Here is a 22,876-nt window from a genome sequence, read left to right as displayed (position 1 = left end):
GAATTCCTAGACTATCTATTTGTCATTAGTGACAAAATAATTATCCAACCATTTGGAAGCACAGACTAAATAAACCTTCCTTCCTTTGTTCCTTCCTTCCCCTCCCTTCTTTTCTCCTTTACTTGTCTTCACTCTTTCTCTTCCTTCCTTCCTTCCTTCCTTCCTTCCTTCCTTCCTTCCTTCCTTCCTTCCTTCCTTCCTTCCTTCCTTCCTTCCTCCCTCCCTCCCTCCCTTCTCTCAAGAAGAATCTAGTCAAAATGAAACTAGTCCTGTTTATGTTTTGATTCATAGACATTATTTTAAAATGGAAAACACATGATACATTCCTGCTTATTCTGTCTGGATTTTTTTTAAAAAAAGCTTTTTTTCACTTCACACTTTTTTAGGCTTCTTGCATATAGTAGTTACATATATATATATATACATACAAATAGTACATGCATAAAGTAACTGCTAAATACTTATTCATTTGAGATTTTTAAAATGTGTTTAAGTATTTAATTCATTTGTTAAAATGACATAATTTTAAGAAATATATGAAAATCTAATTATGAATGCTGCTTATTGTATCCTTTTCTCATTTTTAAACATCAGATTTTATGTCTGTCACAATTTATAAAGCCAAAGATCATAGTCTTTCAGAACTTGAACCTAGAAGGAAGGTAAAGATCATCTATTACAACACTTTACTTTATAAATAAAGAAACTAACATCCAAGATAGTACCAAATTTATTCTTAAAGTTCTGGTAATTGACAATTTAATGGATATTTAAAGATATTTTTGGGTCCCATGTACCCATGAATATTTTCAATACTCTTATTATCTATGAGACAAAGTAGCTAATGAAGCTAGTATTTTGACCATTTTTATCTAGTTTTTAACTGAGTATTTCACTATCAAGTAGTTCAGTATCAGAAATACATAAGAATTTATCAATGGAATACTTCTGCATTCTAAGGACCAAGGGACTTCTCTATCTTACTGGTAAAACATTACATATAAGTACATGTATAATCATATGTCATATATACATATATATAAAATGTCATATATATATATATGTATATATGTATTTCTTTCATTAGAATGTGAGTTCCCTGGGGTGGCTAGATGGCGCAATGGCTAGAGCACCTGCCCTGGAGTCAGGAGTACCTGAGTTCAAATTTGACTTCAGACCCTTAATTACCTAGCTGTGTGGCCTTGGGCAAGCCACTTAACCTCATTGCCTTGTAAAAACAAAACAAAACAAAACAAAAAGAATGTGAGCTCTTGAAAGCAGGGATTAGTTTTTCCTTTTCTATTAGTGTATCAAATGCTTTGCATATTCCTCTGCACATAGTAAACACTTAAGAGCTTTTTCATTCATTGAATTCAGTAGAATTGTATGCTGAATGAATGTAATGTTGATTCTCATGAATTGCTGAAGTCAAATCTAATTTGGCTGGAGAAAACTGACTTCTGATAACCTTAGACCATGCTTTCCCCTTCTCTAAATTCATAAGAGTATAAGATTATTGCTATAAAAATAATTGCTTTAAAAAGTAAATGCTTGCTTAAAAAAAGCACATAGTATATCCCTTTATGTTTTGCCAGATTATTTCTCCCTAGTTTATTGCCTGTTCCTTCAAAACATACAAAGAAAAGCACATATACTTTTTCTTGGTCCCATTGTGCTCTTGCCAACAAGTATTGAAATTAAATAATTTATAAATCTTATCCTATATTGCTTAAGTAGTTCATTTATCTAGTAATAAATTAGGAGAGCTATTTCAGCTCTGAAACTTTCTTTCAACATGGAAGGCATTATAGTCTTCATCAAGAAGAGGACAAGAAAAGGGTTCAAATCCTACATCAAACACTATGTCATCTAAGGCAACATCTGAGCCTTAGATTCCTCATGTGTAAAATGGGAGTGATGATGATGATGATAGGACACTTATCCCCTTAGTTTATTGTTCTAGAATTGGAAGTGAACTTTGAGGCCATTTAGTCCAACCACCTTATTTTATAGAACCTTAAACTGACATAGATTAAGTGATTTGCCCAAGTTTATACAGCTAAAAAAAAAACAGAGGAGAGATTGGAACCTAGATTGTCTGACTTTATTTGCCTTTTTTTTAGGTTTTTGCAAGGCAAATGGAGTTAAGTGGCTTGCCCAAGATCCTCTGACTTTAAAGCCAACATTATTCTTCCCAGTGTACCATTAGTATTCTTGTAAGGATCAGATGAGATAATGAATCTAAGGTGCTTCCTAAACATTCAAGTATTATGTGAGTATTAATTATCATTAATAGAAGAGGAACTTCATAAAGAAATAACTAAATTTAGGGGTCAAACCTTTTATTGCTCAGAATAATCAATTTTAGAAACTTAGAAACATTTTTATTCTTACCCTTCAGTATATAGTTTTTCTTTCTTTAGAGATAGGGATTCTAATAATGGTGTTTTTGAAAGGGTAGTAATAGTGTTATAAAACTTCTTGATCTTTGGCCAGATCAACATAGCATGGTCAAACCTGATTTAGTTAGGTGACAAAGTGGAAATTATATTAGGCTTGCCAAGCATAAGATTTGCAAAGTGCTTTGCAAATATTGTTTCATTTGATCTTCATAATAACCCTGAGGAGTTATTTGCTTATTATTACCGATGAGGGAAAACTGAGGCAAACAGATTAAATGACTTGCCCAGGGTAGGAAATAAATGTGAGGCAGGATTTAAACTCAGAGCTTCCCCCCATCCATAGTTTGAGCTTGAATTGTTCCTCAAACACTTGATAATTATAATATTTTGAGCAACTCATTTTACTTTTTAGTGCCTCAAATTCCTCATTTATAAAATTAAGAGTATTGAATTTATTGACTTGTAGAGTTCCTTCCAGTTCTAAATGAAAAAAATCTGGGGGGTGGGAAATGGGACTCAGGGAGGACCAGTACTTCTGATGTGAGGATTGCTGAGTCCTTTTCACTTTATCCTCCTTTGACTTTCATCTGACACTCAACCCTCTCGTGTAGCTCCAAGAAGCTGTAGCATGCATTGAGGCCACACCCTAGTAAAACCATCTGTGCTAAACCAGGTTGAGGTACCAATTGTCCTTGAACCCCTCAGTGAGTTAGGGGGATATCTACACCAAGCATGTGAAAACTTCACCCAGTGGAAAGGACAGATTAAAAAAAAAACTATTCCAAATCCTTGAAGGAAGCTGAAGTAGAGTGCTTTAAGCTTGGTCAGATAGCAAAGATGCCAAAGTCATCCATTGCCTTCCAGGCTATCACTGGTCATTTTGCCAGAAGACTTCAATGACTCCGGAAGAGAAAGGAGACTGATAACTTTAGGCAACTCTGCATCACTTAAATCCAATTCATTTGCAAATCAAAACATCACTCTGTGATGTCATTGGTTCTCTTCAAAAATGAAGGACAAATGAACAAGGAACAATGATCCTATGATTTCATTAAATCCTAGGGAACAGATGACTGAGGGCTTTAAATCTCATTCTTTTGACTAAATTACAGAATTTTAAGGGGTCTCAGAAATAATCTAGTCTTTCCATGATGATTTTGAAGATGAATGGTCTCAATAACACATTGAACAAGAAAGCGGTCCTCCAGCCAGTGAAGGAGAATGCATCCAACTCTTTTTGGATAATGCTAATTGTTACTGAGTTTTTCCTTTTCATCAGATAAAAATTTCCATCTATTCTAAGGCCAAGCAGAATAAACTTCTTTTGTATGACTTCCTTTCAGCAGTAAATGTCCCTCTGCAGTTTCTCTAGGCCAAGCAGAATAAACTTCTTTTGTATGACTTCCTTTCAGCAGTAAATGTCCCTCTGCAGTTTCTCTTTGCCAAGTTAACCACCCCTAATTCTTTCTTCCAGTTTTCATGTGTCACAACCTTGATGTACTTCTCTATCCAACCAACCTTTCTTAGGATGCCATCAAGATTTTTATCAATGCTTTTCTTATATTGTGGTCCCTGGAACTGAACACATTGCCCTAGGTGTTGCCCATCAAGGCAAGGGGTGATAGCCTCCTTGTTACTGGACACTATGACTTTCTTAAAGCAAACTTAGATTGTATAAGCTTTCTTGACTAATATTATCCCATTGACTCATAATCAATGACAACTTCCAGATATCTTCCAGAGAAACTTCTGTCTAGTCCTATCTCCTTTATCTTGTGATTTATTAGAGTTGATTTTTTGAACCCAAGTAAATTGTATTTTCCTAATTTCAGCTCAAATTTCTAGACTATCAAGATCTTGGGATCATATATTTCAAATTAGAAGGAGTCTTAAGATATAATTTCTCAACACATTCAGATTAGATCAATGTATAGCATGGAAACAATGTAAAGACTAACAGACTGCCTTCTGTGGGGGTGGGGGAGGGAAGAGAGATTTGGGGAAAAATTGTAAAATTCAAAATCAAATAAATAAATAAATCTATTTCTTTTTTAAAAGGAGTCTTAAAGATGGAGTTCAACTTCCTTATTTTATTCATGAAGAAACTGAGACACAGAGAGATTATGTGATTTGCCATGGATTACAAAAGTAGTGAAAGTCAAAGGTGGATTTGAGCCCAGTTCTTCCTGATTTCAAAGCCTGTACTCTAGCCTCTTTGCCACATTACCTCTCCAGTCAGGATCTTTATGAATTTTGATTCTATTATCCAACATGTTAAATATCCTTCCCACTTCCTGTGTCATGATGAGCTTGTTGTTTATTCTTTTAGATAAAAGTGTCGAACATGCAGGGCCAAATACAAATCCTTGGGACATACCACAAGAGATCTCCTTCCAAGTTGACATCAATGATTAATGATTATTCTGAGAATTCAGTCATTCAGCTATTTCCAAATGCATTTAAATATTAACATTTAGACTACATACATTGAGGTTCTTGACAACAAGAACAGTATGAGTTGTCATAGCTTCTACTAAATGCTGGATCAATTATATAACATTCCTACAGATCTACTAATCTATCAAAAAAAAAGGAAGATTCATCTGCATGAGTTGTTTTTGTTTTTTAGTTTTTTTGCAAGACAATGGGATTAAGTGGCTTGCCCAAGGCCACACAGCTAGGTAATTATTATAAGTGTCTGAGGCTAGATTTGAACTCAGGTACTCCTGACTCCAGGGCCGGTGCTCTATCCCCTGTGCCACCTAGCCACCCCAGCATGACCTGTTTTTAATAGAAACTGCTGGGTTTTTTTGCTTCCTTTTCTAAATGTTCTCAGACTTACTCTTTTTGAAAAAGCTGGGAACATTGGCTTTCTCTCATCATATAACAACTCTCTTATCTTCCACAATCTTTTGGGGTTTTTTTTTTGCTTTTTTGCTTTTTGCAAGGCAATAGGGCTGTGACTTGCCCAAAGTTACACAGCTAGGTAATTATTAAGTGTCTGAAGCAGATCTGAACTGTGTTCTATCCACTGCACCACCTAGTTGCCCCTCTTCCACAATCTTGCAAAGATTGCTGATAGTCATTCAACATTGATATCTGCCACTTATTTCAGTACCTTGGCATATATAGTTCATCTGGACCAATGTGATCAAGAGTAGTTAGACATTTTTATTATTTCTCTGCTTATTTTAGGTATCAAGTTCCTAGTGTTCATTTTTATTTTGCTCTTTTCTAGTTTAATGATCATTTCCCCTTAATTATCCATTTCTCCTTAATGGAGAAATCAGAAGCAAAACAAGCCAAGCAGTTCTGGCTTCTCTCTGTGGGTGGCTATCATCCTTCCATCTATGCTGAGCATCAGTCTCATTCTTTCTTTAATTTTCATCATTTTTTTCAGTATAGTAAAAAAAGCTCCCTTTGTTGTCTTTAGCTTTTCTCAGTTAATTATGAAGTATAGCGCTCCTGACACTATTCTTATGGGACTCTGCCACACTTTTTATCTTTTATTACCTGTCCTTGCTTCCATTTTCTATGCTTGACTTTTATAAATCTCAGTTGGTAAAAATGAGTTCCCTATGCATTCACATTGTTATCTTTAGCTAACTCCCTCTTTTTCTCCATAAAGCAATTTCCCCCCCTTTTTCTTTTGGATTTCATTCTTGAAAACTTCCTGCTTGTGTTAAGCTGACTTCCCTTGAAGAATTTTATCCCATGGGAACATATTTCTTAATCATTTGGAATCTTCTTTCCTCAAATATAGAGTCTCCTGGTTTCCTCTCCTTCATGATTATAATTTCCAATTCTAATTGTGTAGCTGTAGCAAATGCAATCTTTTGTTTTGTTCAGGTCCAATACTACTTCACTCACATAGAAGCAACTCTCCTCTTCAAAATCTATTTTGAGGAACATGTAGCTTAAAGTAAGTTTAAAGTCAAAAGCCCTCTAATTCTTCCATCCATACTAGTTTGACATCCTTCTATTTGGAGACTATTATTCTTCAACTTACTTTTCAATACTACCATCTGCCAATGGAGTTGTGATCCCATTGATGTGGATACCCCTAACAATACAGTACAATCCATCAATGGCTGCATCCTATACATCTTTCTTCCATGTCCTTCTTTATAAAGTTCAACTTTAATGTTTTATCAGGGAGTTAGAGGTGACTCATGACTTTCAGGGAAGCTTGGGATCTGATAGATGCTACTAAAAGGGAAACACTTGGTCTGTTGTTTGGAAATTAACCCAAGACTCAATCATCAATCATTCAACTTTCAATACCTACCAGTCACAATTCCAAGTATTGGTGATATGAAGACAAAACCAAAATAGATTCACTCCTCAATGAGTTTATATTCTGATGACAACATGCATATTTACATGTATAAACATAATATGTATTTGACGAATACAAGGTAGTTTGAGGAGGGAGCTCATGAAAGGCTTGATGTAGAAGATGATTATTGAAAGTTTCTTGAAAATTGTTTCTTGAAGATTATAAGGTATTCTAAGGTGGAGGTAATGAGGAAATGCACAAAGACATAGGAGACAGCCAGTGAAAGGTTACAATGAGAGAAGGAAAATCATATATTTAGGTCTGTAGATCAGAGTGGCTAGATTGTAAAGTAAAAAAAAGTTAATGAATAAGACTGGAGAATAGAAAGTAGATAGAATATGAAGAATTTAAAAACAAAGCAGAAGAATCTATAATTCAACCTAGAAAAAATGGAGGACTCCAGAGTTCATGAGTCAGGGAAGTGACAAGACCTAATATCTCCTTTAGGAAAATTACTTTGTAGACAAGGGATTCAAGTGGGCAGAAGCTTGAAGCACAGAAACCAAGTAGAAGCCTAGTTGTATTCCAACAAAAAGTGATGAGTATCTGATCTATGTTTGGTGGCTATAGCAGTGAAGTGTATGTGAGAAACGTTTTAGAGATAGAAATGACAAGAGTTGGTGATTGATTAGATACATGGGATGAGTGAGAGTTAGGAGTCAAGGATAACATCAAAGTTGGGAAATTGAGTGGCTGGAAAGATGTGTAAATAATTACCCATGTACTCAATTACTACCTCATGGTAATACTGTTCTTAGGGTGATTTGTTCTTTCAGAAATTCATGAATATCATCTATGAAACTGCCCATATAGAAGAAACATTCAAATAGCCTAAATCTCAAGCTCTTGAAATATTGAAAAAGTTAACATGGTAAATGGCCCCTCCAAAAAAATCACTGTGAAGAGAAAAATCAACTTTTCTATTTCCCACAGTGTCCATAAATCTGCTTAGTATGTCAATTTTGCAAACTAGGTTTTGAGACCCTGCGGAAACCAGAGAGACCCACATTTTATATTTCCCTCAAATTTTACCACAAACCACAACTTCTTGGGCAAAACAAAGTAGTCAAGTAAGCATGTTTACCTTACACTGACTAGGAAGTTGAAACTTGTCTATAACAGATGACTCATCAGTTTAGGTCTATAAAAGTAAAGGTTCTTGTCCTGGCAAGACAGCAACTTCCAAGTGTGAAAAGCCAAGATGCAGCCAACTTTCATAGCTGTCTTCTTTCTATTGAGTTGGACATGTTGTTCAGCTTTCCCTCTATCCTATGATGATGATGATGATGATGATGATGATCTTTCACAGGAGGACCTCCAGTTTGCAGAGGTAGGATATTGCAGTATTTTTTAAACATTCTATTAACCTGATCTCTGAGAATATAACAGTCATTTCTTTTTCTAGAACTACTTGAAGACATATTACAATCTTTATTCTAACCCTGCTGGCATATTGATGAAAAAAGGATCAAGAACTGCATCAGAAAAACTTAGAGAAATGCAGTCATTCTTTGGTTTGGAAGTGACTGGAAAACTGGATGATGACACTTTAGAGGTGATGAAAAAGCCAAGATGTGGAGTCCCTGATGTGGGAGAATACAACTTTTTTCCCCGAAATATCAAATGGCCTAAATTTGATTTAACCTACAGGTAAAATGCTAGATACTTCTTCTTTGTTACTTTTTTTGCTATTTTTTAATGTTTAAGTATCTAATTTCAATCATAGGAAACTTGAATTATAAGAAAGACAAGAGATATGTAAAGCCCTGGCAAAATATTAAAATTTTCCAGTTAGCATGTGAGATTCAAGTCCAAAAATACCCTGAGCATTGGTATTTCTTTTTAGCTTTGTGAAAAGACTATATTATAAAATTGTCATATATTTTGAAGTAAAATCATAATGCATATAAAAAATATTTTTTCCTCTAAAAATACAAAATTATTCTTTTGAGAATCACTACTCCTTTATAGACATGGAAGACTAGGAATATTTGCCTTACAAATTTACAAAATGTGAAATCACAACAATTCACTATGATAGTGCAAAAGGCAGAAAAATTAGTTTCCTTTTTTTAGAAACCTAGTATATTTTAAGTCTCTTCTCCATCAATAAAAAAAATCCCCAAACTTAAGGATGCAAAATGAAAAGTTACTTAAAATATCTGAAGGTTTTGTCTATTCAATGGCAAACTTCTACTTACTTAGAGAGATCAAAATGTTGGAATTTTTCACTTTCCACCAACTGGTTTGAAATCATGTTGACTAGGACCCTTTTTTCACTCATGATTAAAACTTTGGAAATCATGAGTTGTTTTGAAGAAATATATCATTATCCAATGAACTGTCTGGTAGTCTTCCAAAGAATAGCATTCTAAAATAACTTGAACCCCCAAAGAAGTTTAACTTTAGTTTCCTCGATGAACAGGATCCTAAATTACACCCCAGACATGACCCACACAGAAGTGGACAAGGCAATAAGAAAAGCACTGAGGGTCTGGTCTGATGTGACACCTCTCAACTTCACTAGACTCCACAATGGCACTGCTGATATCATGATCTCTTTTGGAACAAAAGGTAAGAGAGTAGAACCACTCACTAAAAATGCTCTTTGAACTTTGAACCATCTTAAAAAGAGCATTCCTAAGTGCTGTTTTGATGTGCAGAGCATGGAGACTTCTATCCTTTTGATGGACCTTCTGGACTGCTGGCTCATGCTTTTCCTCCTGGGCCTAACTATGGAGGGGATGCTCATTTTGATGATGACGAGATCTGGACAAATAGTGCTAAAGGTAATTTCTTTAAAATATTTCAAATTGAGCAGTTAATTTAGAATGTGTATGTCTTCTAATAATTCTTGAATATGATAAAAGACTAGATAGCTTTAGTAAGAAATTATGGATATTTCAAGTAAATCATCATTTTTTATATTATCCAGGTGTATATTTATAAACACTTATAGGAGGTTCAAGTGAGTCATCTTATACATGAGTATATGTGTAAAGTATGATGATTCATTTGAATCTTCTATTAGTGTATATTTACAAATATGTATATGTGTGCACATTTACTAATGTGTACATTCTATATATGTGCATATCTATGTCTCTCATTATATCTTGCTCTTTATTTCTGCCTATCTCTTATCTGTCTGCACACTTCAATCTTATAAGGATCTGTGCTTGCATTGTAGATGTGACTACTCTATCCCTCCCTGCAGAGCACAAGCTGACCCTTTCCCTACCCTGATAACTTAGTAGATTAGTTTCATGAATAGTTGTAGTAGGGGGGGAAAAGCCTCATCACTTGAGAGTCATCCTCTGGTGATATGTATCTCCTCTTCTGCCTTGGGGAAGGTGATCCTTTGGTACTAGACATATTGTCTTTAATGTTACCCATGTACAAATTCTTTACCAGATTTGTAGGCTCTGTTGAGCTTATGTTCCATTGGGCATAGTTTTTTTTGTTTTGTTTTGTTTTAGGTTTTTGCAAGGCAAATGGGGTTAAGTGGCTTGCCCAAGGCCCCACAGCTAGGTAATTATTAAGTGTCTGAGGGCAAATTTGAACTCAGATATTCCTGACTCCAGGGCTGGTGCTCTATCCGCTGCACTACCTAGCCACCCCTATTGGGCATAGTTTTTAAGAACCTTTGCATTTGCTGAAGATTATGCTTTTAGAACTGAAAATCCTTAGGCCTAAACGACTTAGCAGTCTTATTAATGTATTTTTAAGAAATATTGGAAATAAAGGAATTAACTAATCTGCTAATGTTATAAAGGAGAGTCATTGCTTAAAACTGTTGCCTCTTACTATCCTGTTTTTCAGTACAGTTACTTCTCTGGTAGGTATCTTTTTATTTATTGTACATCTTAATGTATGAAAATTTGCCATACAAATCTGGACACATTGTTGATGCTGGTTCTTGCACTGGGCTATGCAACTAGCATATACTCTCCATGTGTAGTGAGTATCCTCTTATAGTTTAACAGTTTAGTTTTCTCAACTCTTATTTAAAAAAAGAGGTAGAAAATCAAACTTTTTACACTGAATTAATATAAACTGGTCTAGTTTGGGCAATTGACATTCAAATTTGGTAGCCAGGAATGATCACACAAGGTACACAAACAGGTTGAAATTATTTAAATCAATTGATGTTATGCCACTGAATGTTAACTATAAAAAAATGAATAAAAGGAGAGCTCTTTATAGAGGCAGGTGGGCAGTATGGTGGGCAGCTAGCTAGGTGTCTCCATAAAGCACTGAGTCTGGAAGCAAGAAGACTCATCTTCCTGGGTTCAAATTCCATGTCAGATACTTTCTAGATGTGTGTTTCTGAGCAAGTCACTTAACTCTATATACCTCAGTTTCCTTACCTGTAAAATGAGCTGGAGATGGAAATGGAAAAGAGTCTTACATAACTAAAAATGACTGAGCAACAACAGCAAATATAAGACAAAAGGTAAAAATATAAAGGAGCTAAGAAAATGAGCACCAAAATTCAATTTAAATCTAATTTTTAATTATATAATTATATATATTGCTCAGCTATTAGAGTCAAGCCATATGCTTGACTATAGTGTGTTCCGTGGATAATTCCAAGATTAATAATAATAGCAATAGTAGCAATAATAGCTGATGTTTATACAGGACCTTCAGGTTTATAAAACCTTTCTTCAGGAATAACTCTGTTAGATAGAATGTACAAATACCACTCACCCTAGAGATAAGACTAGGTCACTTTTTTGAGGCTAAATCAAAGTAGTAGTTTGATATGGCATGAAACTTTGGAGTCACATTACCTGAGTTTGAATCTCACTTTTGAATTTGTTAGTTCCATGATTATATACATTACTTAAACTTAATTGATCCTAAGTTTTCTTATCTGTTAAATGATCATAATAATAGTATTTATTTAAGCATTTTAATGCATGCAAAATGCTTTATAAACGTTATTTCATTTTATCCTCACACAATCTTGTGAGGTAGGTACTGTTATTATCTCCATTTTACAGGTTAGGAAACTAAGATAAATCCTGTTTAATGACTCTCTTGGGATCATACTGGTGATGTCTAAGACAGTATTTGATTTCAGGTCTTCCTCATTTCAGATCTAATGCTCCATCTACCATATCACCTAATTGAGTAATAATATTTGTACCACCTTGTCTTACAAGGTTGTTAAATAAAACTATGTAGTTTTTTAAAGTGAGTTTTTATTAAATGGGTGTGTTTTTTTCTTACAGGATATAACTTGTTTCTTGTTGCTGCCCATGAATTTGGTCACTCTTTGGGCCTGGACCACTCCAAAGATCCTGGTGCACTCATGTTTCCCATCTATACCTATACTGGTAAAAGTGGTTTCATGCTTCCTGATGATGATGTACAAGGCATCCAAACTCTATATGGTATGCTAAAAGATAGACAAGATGAATCAGAATAAGTGCATGTCTTAGTTTTCTAAAGCTCTGAATAACTTTCTATCCACCCATTATAGCTTATTCATTAAATCTGGAGAGAATATGGCCATGTTTTTCTGAAATGATCCAAAATGCCTGGATAGAAAACCACACTCCTCAGGCATTTTTAAATTTTGGCATATTGGTGTTTAAAGATATTCATGGTTGGTGGTTACAACACCACTTTGTAGGTTCAAGCTCTGAATTGAACATTAACTAACTTTGCAATCATGGACAAATCTTATAACTTCTCAAAATCCCACACGGCCTTCCAGGTCCATGAATTACAGGGAGGTTGCCAATCTGCAGTCTATGGAAGGAGTTCCCTTACCAAGAGCTCCCTACACCAAAGAAATCTTATATATATGCCAACCAAACCAAATTAATGTACAAAAGAACCTACATTAATCTCATCAGATAGTCACTGTAATTATGTGAATTAGGTCAAAAGGGTGTTTTTCAGAGATGGCAACTGAAAGTTGAATGTTTTGTTCAGTGACTTACAGATAGTTGATGGTGGTAGTGGGATATAAACAAGGGTTTCTTTATTTTCCATGCAATGTTTTTCTACTACCTCATATTGGAAGAGGGATGGGGGGAAGAACTCATCATTAGCAGTCTTGTGACCTACTGCAATGGGATAGTAGCTTTTACATACAGCACATTCATTTCACATTAGAAAACCAGCAGCCATTCTCATGATTCAATTCATGATTTCAGGCCCTGGAGATGAAGACCCAGACCATAAACACCCGAAAACCCCAGACAGATGTGATCCTGCCTTGACACTGGATGCTATCACTAGCCTTCGAGGAGAAACAATAATCTTTAAAGATAGGTAAGCACAATATTCAGCCAAAGAGCAAATGGTTGATAAATACATTTGAAACAATGTCTGTAGGTGCAAATATATCTGTGTCAAGTAAAAAAAAATGCTGTCAAGTTGGTGGAAAAAAAATCCAATTTCTTTTTTTTTTTTACTTTTTTTAAATTTCATTTTACTCTAATGGACTAGAAACTACCCTGAACCCTTGAAGGTTTTGCCAATGAAGCATAGACTCTGGCAGATCTTTCTACCTGGTACAGCCTTTGAAGTAGGGTCTAGGGACCAATTTTTCATCCAAATTTTTGAAGTTTGAAAAGGTTTATTAAAAAATTTGGCCAGAAATAGATAAATTTTCTTAACATGGTCATCTATAAAATTTTCTGCTAAGAAGGATGTCCTTATATTATTGAAGCTAAGTCAAGTCATAAAGTACCTACTATGTGTCAGAATCTGCTAACCCTGGGAATAAAGATAATCATAAACAACAAACACACACACACACACACACACACACACAAAATACAGAATGAAGTCAAAGATAATTTGGATGACCAAAATTTTCACTTTATGTTTGATTGCTTTAGTATTAGATATAGTCACTGTTTACATCATTATAGTATTTTTTTACAATATTCCTAGATAAAAGGTGATATTTCAATTTAGATAGCCTTTATATGCTGATTCCAGAAGACAAACATACCACATAGATGGTATATTAAAAAATTAGGTGTTGTGTCCATTGTACAAAATTATTCCAAATGGGGCTGGTTAGGTGGTGCAGTAGATAGAGCACCGGCCCTGGAGTCAGGAGTACCTGAGTTCAAATCTGATCTCAGACACTTAACAATTACCTAACTGTGTGACCTTGGGCAAGGCACTTAACCCCATTGCCTTGCAACACCCCCCCCCCAAAAAAAGTATTCCAAATAAAGAAAGATTCTAATTCTGGGAAGAGAAAATTATTTTTTTGGGGAAAAAATTTATTAGAAACATTTTTAAATGTTATATGAAAAGGCAACATCATTTTTCATTACTGAAAAGACATTTTAGGAAATTCTTTTTTTTTGGCAAGGCAAATGGGGTTAAGTGCCTTGCCCAAGGCCACACAGCTAGGTAATTATTAAGTGTCTGAGACCAAATTTGAACCCAGGTACTCCTGACTCTAGGACCGGTGCTTTATCTACTGTGCCACCTGTCTGCCCCCTTTTAGGAAATTCTTTTGTAGTTTTTGTGGTTGATACCAGAAGCGACTGATGTTTTGCAATAAATAGAAGGTTAAGTCTGGAGTCAGGAAGATATCTGGGATGTCACTTAACCCTTGTCTCAATTTCCTCATCTGTAAAATGGGAATAATATATATATATATATATATATTAGCACATATAATGTTTGGCACATAATAGGTGCTATGTAACTCTTTATTCCATTCCATGCCATAGATACAATATGGATTAGGAGTCTGAGAACTAGGAGTCTGACTGAGAGCCCAAGTTCAAATTTTAACTCTGACACTTATTACCTGTATGATCTTGGCAAAGTTACCCAGCCTCTACGGACCCAATTTCTTCAACTGTAAAATGAAAGGACTAGACTGAATGGACTCTGAAATTCTTTCCAACTCTATTGCCTTGGTCTTAAGATACAAATTCTAAAATGCACAATAATTTTGCAATCATACCCTACTCCATATCACATTAAAAATATAAGTTTTTCCTTAATTATTGGAAAGACTGCCCATCATACCTACAACTTAAGCATAATGAAATTAAAAATGCACAGTGAATTGGTATGATCCTCTGTAATGACCAGGAGAGTCAGCCAGTAAGCTAGCATTTATTAAATATTCTCTATATGTACAGATCCAGGACCGAGGCATCATTTCATACAATGGCAACTCTTCATTCTTCCCTTCCTTAGATTCTTCTGGCGTCTGCATCCTCAGATGATTGAGCCAGATTTGTTTTTAACCAAATCATTTTGGCCAGAACTTCCAAACAGTATTGATGCTGCATATGAAAACCCTGCTCATGACCTAATATTCATCTTTAGAGGTAAGTCTTTTGCCAAGAAACTTTCCCCTGCTTTCCCTTCCTTCTGGGTACACATAACAAATCCCAAACCACTGCAGTTCTACTCCAGCCTCTGTAGAACTTTGAGATGTAAATACTTTGAATTTCAGAAAGAATAAATAAAGATAATCTGAAGACTGAAAGCACCCAACACAGTCCTGCTAGCTCTCTCCAAATTTGACTTATGGAAGATTCAAATTTCTGGAATATTTCTAGATTTCATTGAAAAGTAATTAATTTTGTCAAATTTTTCAGTTTAATTTAATCAATAGGTCTTATGCTATTGAGTGCTAATTTCAAGGACAAAGTCTTTGCAAACCTTAAAAAGATAGAATTTTGAAATCACAAATTAGATGTTGGAAAGACCTTACAGACCATTAGTTCATTCCCTTCATTGCACAGCTGTGTGTCCTAAAGCTCAGGAAAATTAAGTGATTTGCCTGATGTCATAAAGTTAATAACTAAGATATCATGATCTATTAGCCAAAATAAATCTATAATTTAGAATTTGTTTTATCTTGTTTTTCAGATGAATACAGAGTTTCTATATATTAATTTCCCACTGAACTTAATATATATGTACATATATAATGCATATTTACATAGATATGGAGTAACACTTGACAAAGCATGGAAACATTTGTGTGGTAGAATCATAGTTAGGAAATTGGGAGGGTCGGATTTAAACTTGACTTGAATTATATTTGTAATTTCATACTTTCAAATAAACAGTGACAAAATACATACATTTAGGTCAACCATGGCTCCTCTTTGGTTAAGATAAATGTCCATACATTTTAAAAGATTCTCTTAGGATGCTGAAATGCTGTTCTGTCACTTCTCCTAGGCAGAAAGATTTGGGCCCTGAATGGCTATGACATACTGAAGGACTATCCTAAGAAAATCTCTGAACTGGGATTCCCAAAAGATGTGAAGAGGATAGATGCTGCAGTTCACCTTGAAGCGACTCGTGAGACTCTCTTCTTCACTGGAAATCACTTCTGGAGGTATGGCAACATCCTTATAGAATCTTCTTTTCCACTGTAAGCTCTCCTTACCAACATGAAAGTTCTTACATAGAGGTCAATTTAGTCTCTCATTAAAAAAATGCAAAATAAAAAGTACTGTTTTTTTTTAAATGAAATCTTAAATAGTCAAGTCAATCAGAGGGGGCTACTAAATTTTAAATCCCCCCCCCCCAGTAAAATGTAAAATCCTTGAGGGTAGGGACTTCTTTATTTTTTTTTATATCCCCAATATCTACCCCAGTGTCTTGTATACAAAAGAAACTTAATAAATGTTGAATGAATTTAAAATACCACAAGTTTTCTAAAAAGGTGCCTGCATAACTGTATTTAACTCATCTATTTCTAAACATTCCTGAATCTTAACTATTGTATATTAATTAGTTGCCTCAGCTACATATCAGTTATGACTTCTACTTAGGCAATTTCATTCAATGTCAAACCCTCCTTTTTTGTCCATTTTTTAGTCTTTCCTTCTTAATTCACATTTTTCTCCCACTCCTCCCTAGACATCATGGTACCTATCTCTGAGGCTCCCAAACTTGTCTGCTCTTTTCCCATTTCTATCCTTTTTTATAGCCCAAAAGCCTTAGCCTTGAAATATATTTGAAAGTCCTCCAAAACAGCCTAGTCCCCCTAATATGATCTCCCATTAATGTTCTATTTGTTTCTTACACTGTAAGTTGGCTTACTTAACATTTGTTTTTGTGTTCTTTTGTCTTTGGACTGTTGTTATTTCGAGTGGAAAAGTCCTTGCCATTCTAATTTTTCCTCTATAAAAATTACCCCTTAATCTTCAGTACTACCTGAGATACCATCTCCTTCACCAAGTCTTCCTTCAGTCACCCCAACCAGGAGATCTCTCATCCTATTCTGAACTCTATCTTCTCTTAGAATACTAGTCACATTGACTTGTTTTGTATTGAACAATAGTTAACATTTAAATAGCTCTTGAAGGTTTCAAAGCTCAAAGGCTTTCAATGTAATAACTCCTTTGTCTCTCACAACACCCTTATGAGATACATTCTATTATCATTCCCATTTTACAAATGAGAAAAATTAGACTTGGAGATTTGTCCATGCTCTCACCAACTTAGTATGTGTCAGAGGAAAAATTTGAATTCCAGGTCTAATACATTTTCCATTATTCTAAGCTATTATTCATGTCTTATTTCCCCTGCTAGATTATAGGCTCCTTGAGGACAGAAACCAGTTCTTTGTTTTGTAATTTTTGCCAAACCTTGGACAGTTCTTTACACATAGTAGATTACAAAAATTTGAATGAATTAATGAATGAACATGATTGCTCCACATTGATCAAACATGAAGAAACTTTTGTTATTGTTTAGTAATTTTTCAGTCAGACTTTTTGTGATTCCTTTTAAGGTTTTCTAGGCAAAGATGCTGGAAGTGTTCACCATTTTCTTTTCTAGCTCATGAAGAAATTGAGGCAAACAGGATTAAATGAATTGTCCAAAGTCACACAGCTTTTAAATGTTTGAGCCTAGCTTTAAACTCACAAAAGATGAATCTTTCTCACTTCAGGTCCAACATTCTATCCATTGTGCCATCTAGTTGCCCCTATTATGTAATTGGCACTGTTAATATTTCTGGTTATTTGAATTCAAATAGGGAACTCAATGTTGACTTTCTGTCAGTTTTCTCTCCTAATGATATCCAACTGATAAGTGATTTCTTTTTTTTCCCTTGTTATTGTAGCTATGATGAAACTAACCACACAATGAACAAAGGCTATCCAAGACTTCTTGAGGAAGAATTTCCAGGAATTGGTAACAGAGTAGATGCTGTCTATGAAAAAAATGGTAGGTTTATCTACCCTATTTACTTTTTAGGTATTAATCCTATTTTAAGATTAATCCTTTTTTAAGTATTAATCCTATTTTGTAAAATGGAGCTAAGACATGTTTATTGATGTTATAGGAAAGAATTGTGGGTTAACTGTTCAGATATCACAATTTACTTAAATTATAACAGATAAAAGACACAAAGAGTAAAAAAAATTGCTTTGTGTTAAATGAAAATGGTAACATATATTGACTTCAAAATTCTATGAATAAAGAAATTTATAACAATGATTGTGGTATATATATATATCTATATATATATCTTTATAGTTTAAGGTAACTCATTCAAGATCTTCCTTTGAATCACTAATGGTACTGGAATCAGAAAGGGCAAGGCTTTGCTACAGTCACATACTTAGTCATTTTTAAATTCCCCTTGAGTAATTTCTTTCTCTACAATTTTTCTATTAATCTTTCCTCTTCCTCCTTCTCCTTCTCTCCCTCCTCTTTTTGTTCCTCCTCCTCTTCTTCCTTCTCATCCTTTACTATGTCTCCTCTTCCTCCTTTTTGTCTTCCTTCCCTCCCATAACATTCTGGAAATTAAGTTTCTGATCCTAAGATACAATTAGCATCAGCAGAATCCAAGTTTGAAGGTCAAAATCTAGGAAGTTAGATGATTTTTCTATTATAATTAGGACATGCATAGGACACATGATTATTTTAGAAGCCTAGATTTGTTCTTGGATGTTAACGGCTACTAGATTCCTGGGACACTGCCTGGAACAGTATGTAATATGTGCTTGTTGGTTAATGTTTTTTAAAGAAAAAATAAGTTACGTCCAATTTTGTATGGACAAAAATTATAAGTGATTTAAAATATTATTTGGGATGACTCATTTTTCACATTTTCTAAATAGAATTCTTTCTTCCTAGGTTACATATACTTCTTTAGTGGAGTCTTACGGTTTGAGTACAGCATCTGGAGTCAACGCATTGTTAGAGTCCTGCCAACCAATTCCCTCTTGTGGTGTTGAATGTAGCTGTGTTTTTTAATATCATAGTTCAATTTTTTACACCCATAAGAAAATGTGACTACAGGTTTTGTAGAAGAAAAAGCTTCATTCTGTCAGCAAATTTCCTATGAATTTTGTTATTGAAAATGCACTGTAGACATGGGGAGGTGGTAAACTTTTATGTCAGGCTGGAACTGCATTGTAATTATTTAAGCCAAGGTAATTCTATATCTCTGTGGTCTACCAGATGTGTTAAGTATGACAAACAGAAGTCCTATGAAGAAAGGTTAACCATGGGGGTGGAATGTTTGGAATGAACTTCCCAAAGGCCAGAAGAAATAATTTGCTATTTTACCAAGAACACTCTGATTTCTAAGCCTGTCTCCCCCTTTAGTTACTAGTGGGAAATTTAGCAATCACCAAAGAAAGACAATGGGGTAGTCTAATAGGACAGTATAATTGAAAGCCAAGGGTCATAGCTTCTGTTTTGTTTCAGTCATGCAAATGATCCAGAGGATGAATTTCAGCAAGGCACAAATACTAGCTTTTGGAAGAAAAGGGTCAATGAGCTAACTGTTTTTTGTAAGATACTTTAGGTATTTTAATTTTATTTTATTTTAAATGTTTTATTGAGTTTTTTATATCTCAGTTATTTCCCAGTAATGTTCCTTACTAAGAGAACCCTCCATTATGACAAAGTAAAAACCAGACGACATAATGATTGAATCTGGTATAGTGGGCAGTATTCCATACCCAGCCCCCCACCTCTCTGCTGAGAGGTGGAAAGTATATTTTATCTAAATGGAAGATGAGTTATTGCATTTGAGTTCCCTTAGATCTCTTTAGAGCCTCAAGATGGAGTGGATACTTAATGGTCACTAGCTGGATAATTTAAGCCAAATCAGAAAAAAAAGAAATCATTTCCATTATCTGGGTTTTTTTAGGCAAAGGTTGTTGTGGTTTTGTGTACTTTAAATTAGGCAGTTGCCTCAGTTGTCTATTGCATCTGGAATGTGTGGACACAATTCTTGTTTAAACCTCTTACTTTGTGATGAAAGTTTCTTTAAAGATAGAAAATTATAATCAGAGATAATCAATATAAAAATAAAAATTATTGAAATCTAAGAAACGTTCATGAAACCAGAAAACCTTATGGTGTAAAAAAAAAAAAAGATAAAGAGCAAGAAATAGCATCACATTTTTCAAATGCACTTACAAAAAATTCATAATAAAATTGATTCAACTCTAAATAATATGGTTAAATAGTATTTTTTCTTGTGGCTATACTTTCAGCTTTTTTCTACACCTGTGTTATCTATTTTATATGTTACATAGAAAGTTTCCATAATCAACATAAGGAATACGTAATAATTAATAATTGATTTCTTTAAAAGTAAAACTTCAGATATCAATGTGAAGGCTTATGCCTGTAATTTCTTTTCCCAGAGTGGCTGAGGCAAGGGGGTCAGAGAGTTCAGAATTGTAGTGGACTGCACAGTTTGGCATTAATATGTTGGGGGATAAGGAGAAGAATGGGATTGGACCTGTGAGTGACCCCATACAGCTTTGTTAAGATGTAAGACCCAGTCAAAAACTGCAGTAAATGACATGTGCAGGTTCGTGTCAGCTTTCTTCTTAGACAAGTTCTGATAGTACGATGAGAATGAAGAAACTATGAGAACCTAAAAAAATTTGAGCTCTGCTGAGGCTGAGAAATAGGTACATTGTTCTCTTCACTGAGGTTTTCCTACTATAAGTACTATGGAATTCAAGGACACCCCCCTCCTTGCCCAGTTGGGGAGTCAGGAGACCCATCTCTGCTTCTTTGAGCAAGTCACTTCTTTTGGCCTCAGTTTCCTCACTTCTAAAATGAAGAGTTGGACAAGACGATGACCACCAAGATGACCTGTCTTCTAGCTCAGTCTGTAATGCAAGGATGAGAAGTAGAAAGAACCAAGGGCACTCAAACCAGTCTCTACAGCTACATGATCCAGTTATATTCTCTTTCTCTTCACTATCCAATTGCCACCTTGCTTATACTCTGCCCTAGATTATATAAGGAATGACTATTTCTCTATTAGTCAACCACTAAATGATTAGTTATAGTCAAAGAAAATTGCTAATGTTATTGTTCAGTCATTCAGTTTTGTGTGACTCTTTGTGACCCCATGGACCATAGCATGCCGATACTGTCCATTGGCAAAGATCCTGGAGTATCTTACCCAGAGTCATAGCTATTAAGTGTCTGAGGTCAAATTTGAAATCAGATCTTCTTGACTCTAGACCCAGCATACTATCCACCTAGTTGTCTCTGAGGTACTAATTATAGAATTATTAATTGGGGGCAGCTAGGTGATCCAGTGGATGGAGCACCAGCCTTGGAGTCAGGAGAATCTGAGTTCAAATCTGGTCTCAGATACTTGCCGCCTTGGGCAAGTCATTTAACTCTGCCTCACATCTCTACTTGTCCTGTTTCCTATCTGACCCATTGAACCCAGATGGCACCAGAGTAGCTGTTAAGGGACTGTTGTGTATGGGAGCACTGTAAATTATCTTCACCTGGTGTCCTTGAGCATCAGAGCCTTATCTTACTAAGTGCCATGGAAGTGGGAGGTATTTAAGCACTGGTATTTGGATTAATAAATGGAGACCTTGGAGTACTTGGGGATCTTGGAGAATTTATTATCCTTGTCTTCCTTGTATTCCACCCCTCCAATGCTCACATGGGGAAGATTGAGGGAGTCCAGAAGAAGACTCAATATAAGAGTCTGGAACAGGGACTCAACAAAGAGCAATTGAGGTTGATGACTTTGTACAGCACCCCTCATTCAAAATCCAATTCACATACATGTCATGGCATCACCTCCCTGATGTTATGATCTTCTTTGAGATCAAAGGACAAATAATGACTAATTACAGAAGTAAATGAAATCTAATCTCTCACTCTTCAAGGAACTTGGAAGAAATCTTTTTTTAAAAGAGCATTAAGGGCAATTGAAATGTTGAGGGAAAAAATAGAATAAAATAAAATTTCTAATTCAATCAAAGGAGAAATAGTCATCAGGTATCAATTTTAATCAGATGGTATTCTCCAACATTATATTTATGTTTCTACCACTAGATTCCAGGAATCCTTAGATGTTATGTCATATATTTGGAGGGAACAATATTTTATAGAAAATAGATGTAGCCTTAAAATCAATTCTCCCCCAAATAAAAAACATTATCTTTAATATTGACACCTTTTTAAAACTAACTTATTTCTTCAGAATAATAATGCTTCTATCTATTCCTAGAAGGGTCTTGTTTAAGGTGCTTGATCATGAATAGGGTCAAGAAAACCTTAGTTAAAATCTACCCTCAGGCAATTACTAGTAGTGAGATCCTGAGCAAGTCATTTTACCTCTATCTGCCCCAGTTTCCTCAACTGTAAATTGAGTATCATATCAACACCTCCCTCAGAAGGTTGTTGTGAGGAATAACTGGGATATATTTGTAAAGTACTTAAACCAGTATTTGGCACATAAGAGATGCTTAAATATTTTTTATTTCCTTTCTTCCCTTTAATAATGATGATAGAAATAAATATATAAAATAAATTCTTGACCTGTGGAGTTTACCTGGTATCATACAAGATGGAAAGTCTAAGACAATTATTGGAGTCCCTAGGTTTTGGGATGCAGAATCAATAACAGCTGTGATAGGCCCAATATCTTCTCTTCATGTCCCCATCCTCCTCCAAAACCTATGCAGTTCTGGGAGAATATGGACAATTAGGTAAGAGTACTTTCTGTTAAGTACCTACTCTCCTTCTCATGCTAATGTATATATATACAGTTACTAATTTTATTTATGCTCTCTCTTCAATATCTCTCATATTCATCCCTGTCTCTCCATCACAATGTAATCATCTCAGTTGAGACTTCCATTATCTGTTCCATGTA

The 22,876-nt window shown here is 34.9% G+C and overlaps 1 protein-coding gene across 1 annotated transcript; it reads left to right on the top strand.

Annotated features, from left to right (window-relative positions):
- Positions 1-7,617: 7,617 nt before the first annotated feature.
- LOC141488242 (collagenase 3-like) lies at positions 7,618-20,163 on the top strand. Its single transcript, XM_074188173.1, has 10 exons — positions 7,618-8,071; positions 8,147-8,391; positions 9,167-9,315; positions 9,405-9,530; positions 11,982-12,143; positions 12,915-13,032; positions 14,938-15,071; positions 15,937-16,096; positions 17,834-17,937; positions 18,853-20,163. Exons 1-10 carry the CDS (start codon positions 7,943-7,945, stop codon positions 18,951-18,953), a joined length of 1,428 nt encoding a protein of 475 aa, XP_074044274.1. The 5' UTR covers positions 7,618-7,942; the 3' UTR covers positions 18,954-20,163.
- Positions 20,164-22,876: the final 2,713 nt, after the last annotated feature.

Source organism: Macrotis lagotis, chromosome 1 (genome assembly GCF_037893015.1).
Source record: "Macrotis lagotis isolate mMagLag1 chromosome 1, bilby.v1.9.chrom.fasta, whole genome shotgun sequence".
NCBI lineage: Eukaryota > Metazoa > Chordata > Mammalia > Peramelemorphia > Peramelidae > Macrotis > Macrotis lagotis.
This window is presented reverse-complemented; position numbering and strand designations above follow the sequence as displayed.

Bases quoted from the DNA above. Each gene is read 5' to 3' on its own strand.
- LOC141488242 (XM_074188173.1), top strand. From the start codon at position 7,943: ATGCAGCCAACTTTCATAGCTGTCTTCTTTCTATTGAGTTGGACATGT. The intron at 9,316-9,404 runs GTAAGAGAGTAG...TTTGATGTGCAG, and splicing joins GATCTCTTTTGGAACAAAAG to AGCATGGAGACTTCTATCCT. The intron at 17,938-18,852 runs GTAGGTTTATCT...CTTTCTTCCTAG, and splicing joins TGCTGTCTATGAAAAAAATG to GTTACATATACTTCTTTAGT.